Source organism: Gymnoscopelus braueri (genome assembly GCF_963280865.1).
Source record: "Gymnoscopelus braueri genome assembly, chromosome: 13".
Lineage (NCBI taxonomy): Eukaryota > Metazoa > Chordata > Actinopteri > Myctophiformes > Myctophidae > Gymnoscopelus > Gymnoscopelus braueri.
In genome coordinates, this window is record NC_137615.1 from 44,998,262 (window position 1) to 45,008,798 (window position 10,537).

General features: G+C 40.0%; 1 protein-coding gene and 1 pseudogene across 2 annotated transcripts; both read right to left on the minus strand.

Moving 5' to 3' along the window:
• Positions 1–582: 582 nt before the first annotated feature.
• Positions 583–1,811, minus strand: LOC308099700 (non-selective voltage-gated ion channel VDAC1-like; annotated as a pseudogene). The gene has a single exon. The product of its transcript is annotated as a non-selective voltage-gated ion channel VDAC1-like (transcript).
• Positions 1,812–5,499: 3,688 nt separating this feature from the next.
• Positions 5,500–9,500, minus strand: LOC308098541 (uncharacterized protein). Its single transcript, XM_080446934.1, has 5 exons — positions 9,399–9,500; positions 9,110–9,193; positions 8,751–8,978; positions 8,286–8,405; positions 5,500–7,347 (listed from the first exon to the last, which is right to left on the minus strand). Exons 1-5 carry the CDS (start codon positions 9,445–9,447, stop codon positions 7,112–7,114), a joined length of 717 nt encoding a protein of 238 aa, XP_080303060.1. The 5' UTR covers positions 9,448–9,500; the 3' UTR covers positions 5,500–7,111.
• Positions 9,501–10,537: the final 1,037 nt, after the last annotated feature.

Here is a 10,537-nt window from a genome sequence, read left to right on the forward strand (position 1 = left end):
ATATACGATTGATATTGACACGCTGTGTTCTTTTTGTGGAAATGTTGACGAAACAATATCTCATTTATTTTGGGGGTCATGTCAAAATCTAATAGAAGAGTCATGTTGACTCTTCTATTAGATTGAATATTCAGCATGTATTATTTGGACTTTCAAAAAATTATAAAATAACCGTATAGACAAAATGTATGTTATCTACCTTCACTTAGTAAATTTTTGCAAAATGTCATATTCATTGTACCAAACGTCCAAATATAGTTGTTTTTAAAGCCTTATTATTGTCATAATAGAAACCTTAAAGGACAACTTAGTTTTTTTTACAACAAGGGTTCATTTATTAGTTTGTAATGATAATAATTAAAAGAGTGTTAAATTTTTTTCATTTATTGCTTTCTATCGTTATAGCGATTTTTAACTGGGGGGCGGGGGCATTCGGGTAATTGGTAAAAAATATTTACGTCAAGGACACCTAAACCATTCCCATTGTATAATATCTTAAGACAAACACATCCCTAACACAGAAAAACTGCATGCTTACTGCATTGAGCCCGATTGCAGCTTCACAAATCCTGACCCAGATTTCCCTCCCTTTATTTATATTGAAAAGCGCCGGAGAGGTAAATAAATTAAAGCATTTATTTCTAAAAGGTTGTAGCGAAATGAAAATGAGTGAGACCAACGTGAACGCTACTTTTCCACCGTAACAACTTTTTTCACTTCACATTTGTTCTTCTCGAGTGGGCCCCAGCATTTTATGTTACATTTGTTCTCAAGTGGGCCCCAGTATTTTATGTTCCCTTACAGCGGCTGAATAATTTGACCGGCGTTGCCTCGTGTCAACCACAGTACCACATGTAAAAGTGACACGTAGAGTTGTGAGGGTTAGCTATTTAATAAAGTATTTTGATGGGGGAGTGATTGTGTGTGTGGGGCGCCGAAGGAGTGCCTCACGTTTCTATAACTGGAACTCAAGGCCGAGGCCAAGCTTGTGGCCTCCAGCATCGATGTTCTTCCCATCCAGGAGAGCACAGAGGGTCATCTTGACACCAGGCTTCAGAGTCTGACTGTATCCCAGGCCCACAAGGCTGGAGTTGTTCACCTTGGCAGAGAAAGCTGCATCGGCATCGATCTGGTACTTTGCAGCGATACCAAAGCGGGTGTCGCTGTTTCCAGCGGTCCAAGCGAGGTTGACCGCCGTCTCCAACTTGTCATTCACCTTCTGGTAGAGGGAGCCACCGAACTCAGTGCCGTTGTTTACATTCGAGTGGAGTTGGAAGTGGTCGGTCATGAAGCCAACTTTAAAGTTGCTCTGAGTGATCCTGTTCCTGCCGGCCTCGAAGGTTGTCTGGTAGCCGGCCAGCCACCCCTCGTAGCCCACTACCGCGTGGCCATGGATGGATGTACCGTTGATGTCGTAGTCCACGTCGCAGCCGAGGTTCATGAGCTCCCGCTTGTACCCCGTCTTGATCTTGTCACTTTTCTTGCCAGTGTTTGGCTAGAACGACGAATCAAACGTCATCTTCAGGCCCTTGGCAATCTGGTCTTCTACGGTGATCTCGGTGCTCAGTGTGTTGTCCGTGTTCCACTTCTCCGTGAAGGTCAGGCCGTGTTCGGCCCACTTGTATTTGGTTTCCAGGGATCCGGCCACCTTGCTGGTTTCTGTGTTGACGGAGCCCCCGCTGCTGAACTTCAGTCCATTCTCAGACTTTGTTTTCAAGTCCAGCTTGATGAGGCCAAAGCCATATATATCCCTTGGTGAAAACATCCCTGGCAGGCTTTCCAAGGTCAACGTAGGTCGGAGGTACAGCCATAATAGGTAGAGGTACAGCTTGGAGATAATCGAGGAGTGGAGTAAATACTGTGATTTAAGACTTAGATAGGTTAGTTCGATATGTCGGAGAGCTCCATATATGGAGTGCCGATATTCAGTGGGTAACTATGGCAACCTATCAAATACCCATATGATGTGAGGGTGAAAGCCTTCGTAACAGCCACCCCCAGATTTCCCATGGAAATCTGTACAATACCAAGAAGGCTTTGGACGGAATGCGTTAGCCATTCGGGCCACCCCATCAAAAGCGTACCCTGTCAATGGGTTGGAGTCGGCCACTCCATACAGGTTCAGTTTGAGGTAATACCCTCTGGTCTCTGACCTGGCTTTGGGGGCCATTGATTTCTTGACAATCGATCAGGGGGAGTAAGTCCCCTCGATGGAGTGTGACAAACTAAAGATTGGTGCCCATGCCGCCTCGTCGAGTGGTGGATATCAATCACCATGATTCTCCTGCCTCTGTAGCAATGATGGAGATAAGTGTCACAGTACCTCTGGACTGCGCCGTTCTAACATCTGACAGCAGGAACCGCCAGAGCCCTCAGGCACTGGTGGAGATAGGTGTCCCAGTACTTCAGAACTAGGCCGCACGAACATCTGACAGCCGGAACCGCCAGGGCCCTCACACCCTGGTGGAGTTATAGTTATAGCGCTCAGGGTGAATGGCCCTTAAACACATATACACCCATTGTCATGACTGCCACACCCACACTACCTTTCTCCCCCTCTTTCTAGTTCTCTCATCTAATGGAGTGGAGCAGTGGTGGAAAGTAACTAAGTACATTTACTTAAGTACTGTACTTTTTTTTAGGTATTTGTACTTTACTTGAGTATTTCCAATTTCCAATACTTTTACTTCTACTCCACTACATCTCAGAGGCAAATATTGTACTTTTACTACAATTATTTGAAAACCTTAGTTACTAGTTACTTTGACATTCTCAATTATTACATTATAAAACATACATTAACCACTTTAGCCCTATTTTATAGACAGGCTATAGCCGATCTACAAGCTCACAACGCGTCGCATCGCTACTACTACTACTACACTACTTTAAAGGGATATTTCACTTTTTAAAAAGAATTGGGTCATTTTATCGTTTACTCAGGCTTTTGGGAGCACCCCGGACAGTTTTTAAGTTGCTTGATTCAGTATTTAGATATTTGATATTCATTTTATCAGACATGCCCCCTTCCTATACAAACCCATTGTAACTTCAAACTCCATTTTAACCATGTTAGATTCATCTAAAACACCTGTCCTTGGTTCTGGTGACTGATAGTCTATTGTCCTTCCAATACGTGAGCGTGAGAAGACCATGTTTTTTCAATAATTTTTCATTTCATTTTTTCTTTGGTTATTGAAAAAACACGGCCCCCTCACATATTAGGAAGGCAGGATGAGTCACCAGAACCAAGGACGGGTGTTTTTGATGAATCTAACATGTTAAAAATTTAGTTTGAAGTTATAATGAGTTTGTATAGGAAGGGGGCGTGTCTGATAAAATGAATATCAAATATCTAAATACTGAATCAAGCAACTTAAAAACTGTCTAGGGGGCTCACAAAAGCCTGAGTAGACGATAAAATGACCAAAAGTTTTTTTGAAAGTGAAATATTCCTTTTAACTACTACATTTAATTGTTCACTATACAGTTGAATTTGCTCTTTGTGACATATTTCGGCTCAGTAAAGGACCACTCTGACGTCACGCATATTGTCGCCCGGAAGTTAGCGACAGTTAGCCCAGTTAGCCACCTCGCGTCACCAGACTTTCGACCTCAGAGGAAAGCCTGGTATTCGTTATTAAATGGCCCGCATGATCCGGTCTAGGCCATGCCTACTGAAAAAAAAGGGGGGGGGGGGGAACTGGTTCCGGGTGTGGTGGGTTCCGTTTTTTCTGCGCAGCTTTGTTTTGGTTCCCCCTGTGCTAAATCGAGTATAACTACTAGTCTCGCTATAGTCGCTACGAGTTGGAATAAAGGATGGATATACCAAACGAACTATTTCTACAAGCTAAATTACGCCACATTAAGGGTTTTATAGGGTAGGCCCTAGAATGAAAATGCCCTTGGTCGCAGGGAATTATTTTGGGGTGATGCACAGGCACCCGTGGTTGTGCGGCTTCCGGCCGCCTGACTGGATCAGAAACCCGAAAATGGTATTGATCCCAGGCTAGAAGTTTAAGGACCATTTCACCCATTTTCAACCTTATATTCATATAATTGGTCCTCACTAATGCTGATTATAAGATGGCGCCATTATCAGTATTATAAAGGAAAAGATCTTATAAATCAGTCATCATTATATACTTTGTACTGTTCCTTCATACTCCCATATATTTCCTACTGGGTGGAGGTGTGGGGCAATACGTACAAAACAAACACAGACCCAATTTTAATTCTTTAAAAAAAAGCTGTATGGATTGTAAATAAAACTCATTACAGAAAACCAACAAACCCACTCTTAATTAAACTAAATACACTGAAATATAAGGACCTCGTTGATTTCAAAACTATCCAACTCATGTACAAAGTAAAAAAAACTGTCAGTTACCAAACAGTATCCAGGGGTTGTTTCAATGGAGAGAAAGTAATATGACTTAAGAGGAAATATGTTTAAAAAACAAAAAATAAGGACACATTCAAAGCTTCACTGTATTACGGTTAAAGGTGTGGATGGAACAACAGTAGTGATGAAAAATGAAGAATTGCAGTTCATGAATCAAGTTTAAGAAAATGTTTAAAAAAAACATATTTAAAGAATATTGTAATGAGAGCTGAAGACGAACACAAGAAGTCGCTTTTTAGTTTCAGTTTGTTTCTTGTTTCCATAGTATTCTTTAATTGTCTTCATACATTTTATTTGATTAAAACATAACAATGAGCAAGAAGGAGTAGGACTAGATCCGATGTCATTTTTGAGCACGCATACTCATATTTTTATAATTTTCTTATTTTGAGTTTATTATGTTTATTTTATGTATTCTTTGTCTTTTAACAGTGTCTCAAATAATCAATCAATGAAAGTGGTAATTAAAGGAAGTATAATGGGTTAATGCATGCACATTAGTGTCCTTTATGCATCCTATAGCATTGTGAAGTGCCCGTTTACACATACATTCCATGAACACTGGCCTAATGTATAAGCTTATGAAATAAACTGAAGTAATTTCCACATTAGGTGTCCATCCTGTCATTAGGTCTCTCAGTCCACACATGGTCACAGGTGTGTCCACATATGTGTGCATCACTGAGTCCTATTAAATATGTGTGAAGTTTTAATGTCCACTGCCTTGATTAAGTAGGCTATGGCTTACTGTATTTAAGTACACTTAGCCCATAGCTAAAGGATTGAAAGCTAAAAAAAATCTCATTATATGTACAATACAAATGTGTACATTAACTATGATTAACTCTCAGTCATGAAGCTGGGGACCCCAGCTGAATGATAGATCATTTTCATTATTATACAGTATGTATGTACAAGTACAGTAAATACACTACAGAACTTACAAGATTGCAACCAACACACATCTGAAAAGTATAATTAGCGTCTATCAAAAAAAGGCAACAAGAACTGATACAAGGAATTAGCTGCCCTATGTGTGCCCTGTGGTCCAAATATAGCAGATAGGCCAAAATGACAGCAGACAAGCTATAGAATATAATTAAAACTGTTTTACTGAGGTGAAACAAAGATAACAACATTAACTAGATTCATTTCTATCTCATACTAAACAAGAAAAGCAGGATCATAACTTTGATTTAGAACTGACAAATAACATGACATAACAGAAACAGATTAGGACAGGTATAGGCAACCTTAGGCACGGGTGCCAAAATTGGCATAGGGGAGGGTGATCACTGGCACACTAACATGAGTGTGAGAGAGAGGATTTTCCTTTTAAACTAAAATATTTTAATAAATGTCGTCAATGCAATTAAGTCCCCTCACATCTGTGTGCAAATTACATCCTGCACATAATTCTGCATTCATTCAAACTCGGAACTCTGACTGGGGAGGGAGTCTGGGAAATCTGTTGGAAATTTTAGGTGTAGATGGCTGCCAGACAGGAAATGGTGGACAGTCTGGCGATACTTTGGCCGTTCAGAAACATACTTTGTGCTCTTTAAATACAGGCTATAAATACACCTGCCTCCACTCACCACAGCCAATCCTTGCAATCACCACAGTATAAATACTACCGCGATTTCTTGGCCAGTTTGCTTGTTCTGCTTCACAACAGACCAAACACGGGTCGTGAGTACTGAGCTTGTAGATCGTCTATTTCTGCTATTCATTGCTTTCAATTTATCATCCCCCTCCACACTACAGTGTTACTCAAAAATATCAAAAGCAGCACATCTAAGCTCGAAACACGATGCGAAGCGGCGTGTTTATAATGATTTAACCATAACCTTAATAATTTAGCCATAATCTCCAAGTGGCTCTACAATTGAGAGGGTCTCTGAATATACATATCTTGGCATCTGGCTAGATGAGACATTTTAAATATCTTTTTAATATACTTTTAAATATCATATTGAAAATCCTGTCATTAAACTGAGACAGAAACATTTTTTCTCTAAAGGAACAAAGCATGTTTTCCTGCATCCTGTAAAAAAAACTATTATTGAAGCCACCGTAGATTATGGAGACATTATTTATAGGATTGCTGATTGCTGGGTAACAGGTGACAGTTTTGGTACCCATCACTGTACTCTCTATGAGAACGCAGGCTTATCCTCTCTCTCTGCGAGGCGTGATAAGCACTGGTATCTATTTATTTTTAAAGCCATCTCAGGAATGCTCCCCCTTATATCTGTGCCTTGTTGGATCAGAACCCTAGTCCCTACCAGACTCCCTCGAGTGACTTCCTGACGCTCAAGGTGCCATTTACTCATACAGAGCTAGGCACGGCACGGCAGCATTCTCGGTTGGTGCTCCATCAACTTGGAATGAGCTCCAGAAATCCCTAAAAATCAGTTCACTGCCTTCCTTGGGTCAATTTAGGGAAATGGTTTCCAACACTGTTGTTCCAGAGTGTAACAATTTTAATTAATTCCCGGCCTGTGTCTTCTTTGAATATGTTTGAGTTTTCTCTGTCCTCTAATTCATATATTAATATTGATGTACAGTATATAAATGTTTATTCCTGTTGATCAATGTTGATTATTAGGTTGTGTATCTCGACTACATTGAAAATGAGGGCCTGCCCCTCAACTGTACTTCGAGTTTAAATAAAGGTTATGATGATGATGATGATGATGTGAGCTAAAAGGTGAGTGTAAATGTAAGAGGCGCCATCAGCAGAGGTAGAATACTCAGGCTGAGTATGCTGCCAGAGTTGCAAAGATTCTCTTCACAGCAGTTTGGTTCCTCAATGAAGTTAACAATGCTGCTGGCCAGAGGAATTTCAATGTCAGCCAGTTGGGAGATAACAGCAGGCTTACAGATGTTTGCAGATACACAACCAAATGTATAAATACTGCTGCTGACCCCGGTCCTCACTGCAGATGACAAAAGAAGAAAAACATTTTCATATTCATATTATTAGCACAATCTTTATCACACTTTACTTTACTTTAAGTTCATTTGATGATGCATAAGTGCCGTTTTCTATTTTAGTTTATTTCCCATCCCATCAACATACCCGGTACCAGTGGTGGAAAAAGTACTCAAATGTTTAACTTAAGTAAAAGTATTAATACTGCAATATAGAAATACTCTGTTACAAGTAAAGGTCCGGAATTCAAAATGTACTTGAGTAAAAGTACAAAAGTATTGGCAATTTGGCATCAAAATCTACTTAAAGTACCAAAAGTAAAAGTACTCATTATGCAAAAGGTCCCATTTAAAGTTTTCAAATATATAAAAATATTTTTGAAAATTGCAGATCTACAAGCTCACAATGCGTCGCATCATAACGCATTGTGAGCTTGTAGATGGGCTATTTTCAAATGGCCGAAATGTATGTAGGGTTGAAGTGGTTATGGTATGTATGGTATGTGTAATAATAATAAAAATCTACAAAGTAACTAGTAACTAAAGTTTTCAAATAAATGTAGTCGCGTATCACTCTGACCAAGTCAGAGTGATACTCTGCCTGCCTGCCTTCTGCTTGCCTGCTGCTTTCCTGCTGCCCAGCCGTGCCAGCCTACTGTACCTACTGCCTGCCTGCCACTTCACCTTGTCCCCAGTGATACTCACAAGCCTGCCAGGCTTATTTATTCCAGTCTACGCCCCTTACCCTTCACTTGTTTATTAAATACCTTTACCCTGACTCTAGCCTCTGCATTTGGGTTCACCAGCCTGCTTATTGTGACAAAAACTCACTTCCAACAATTGTTGTCCATAGTTTTTTATGTTGTTTTCTTCATTCCTATATTTAAGGATCCAATAATGTACAAGTCGGAGACCTCTTTGTTTAAAGGCAGTTGGGACTCACCACTTCCTTTGATACACCGGTCCACAATTCCCACACATTGTAATTTTTTCTTGCAGTCATGATCTTTCAGGCTGTCACAGGTGAAGCATGTTAGATTATTGTTTCCCTGTTGAGCAGGAACTGAAATGGAGCAGGTGATTATTATCGTACATGTTTCTTAGACTGAGATTAATATTAATTTAGCAAAACCCCTTGGCTGATCTTTAGCCTGTTTTTTGTTTAGGCTGCTTAGTAATGGTTTAATTCAATTGTCTAAGATTATTTGTGGTCGGTCATTAAATGAAGATGGGTTCAAACTTAAGCATGTTGGCATGATTGAAATTCAGGCCCAAATTAACAAAGTTTAATTAACAAATAAAGAAGAGTGCGATCTACCCTTAGACACAAAGTAAAACATTGATATAAGATATAAATGGACAAATGTCAGAAACAATTTTAAAAATATTTTGTATCTAATTTACATACCAAATGACCAAATCGTCTCTCTCTCAATCGTCTCTCTCTCAACTCTAAGACCAAAGGATTTGGTCTTAGAGTTACAGCCATCTGTTTTACAACAGAAAGAGGATGCAGCTCCTTTCACAATCCCCAGGTTTGCTGAAAATGCCTCGTTGCCAAGGATGGCACAGGTGGCAGGTGGTACGGGCAACTTGGTCTCAAAATTCAATGAACTGCTCGTGGCCATCACTGACGCTTTTGACATAAAAAATAAAGCCACAATTGAACTATGTTGAAAGAAAAACTCATTACTTTATTGTACTTTATTATACAACATATCGTTGTGAAATAAATGATTATCTGGAAAAATAAATGTTGAATAGTACCTTCTAGAGTAGCTGATAGACAGAGTTGGTTAGCAGACAGGACGTCAGTGGAATCACTGCAAGTTTGACACTGAAGGGCATCGGCTACATCGAGGAAAGTATTTATTAAGTTATAATACCTACAATCATAACAACTCATTTATTACTTATTTATTTCCTTGTAATACTTTAATAAAAAATGTTGCACAGCACAAAATGATATGAATAATAATTAAAATAAAATAAAATTGCACTGGAAAACAAATGTATCAAAAAAGCATTAAGTCACTCTGAGAGTGAGTTGAGTTACCTGCATAGAAGAGGCTCCAGGTGAGACACAGAGTCCACATCAGCTTCATCGTGAAGACAAGGTGGGCAGATCAGTGACGGTGGAGAGTGGCACTGCACCTCCTTATATAATGTTGCTGTTTTGAGGAAACGTGAACGTGTTGCACGATTTAGCTCATTGGAATTATTGGATAATTGCCAAAATCAACAATGAGGGAAAGCACCGTTCCTGCATTCTCATTGTTTTGATGGAGTATAGCTCATTATTTACCGTAAGGATACAGGCCAGCAATGATTGGCCTGATGGGTGATGTGTGAAATGTGGTGCTACTTCCTTGTCATCTGTAGAGAAATTAAATCCAAAATGAATAGTTGGTACACTACAGTCAATACAAAACATTTAGACAGGGATTTACAGAGAGACATCCTTTTTTATTACTATTGTTACTTATGCTGCTACAATGTCTGAAGGAGCAGATGAAAAATAAATACTCTTACGTACCTGAACACAAGATGTAACAATAAAGAATAACTTGAACTGACAAGTGACAGACAGACAGACAGACACGCACACACACACACGCACACGCACACACGCGCGCACACACACACACACACACACACACACACACACACACACACACACACACACGCGCACACACGCGCACACACTCACACTGTTTTGTTCTTCTGTCATCAGCACCTGCTAAGGCAGCAGTGAAGGACAGCAGCAAGATTTTTGTAGAGTTTGTGGAGTTTGTGGAGCAGCGTTGTATGAAGGAAATCATCACGGTTCAGGAGAGAAGCCCAGCTACAGCATCTGACACTGGAGATCGCTGAGCTGAAGAGGAGAGACACTGAACTGGAGAAAGTGTCACACAGGACCAGGGCTTGATTACACAGGTGGGGCATCTTTATCGCTGTACCGCTGTACCGCTGTACCGCTGTTGAACAAACTGTTCATTTTGTATTAAACATTTAAAGTGCCATAACTAATTGAGTTACCAACTATTGCAATGTATCTTTTTTCCCCTTGTCTACAATCAGTGACCCATGACAATAGCAATATCACGCGCTAATCAATCACGTATTCTTTGATAACTGTGCCAGTTGTACCGAATACTGAGGTTAAGACCATCCTGGAGAGGCCAAAATGCCAGA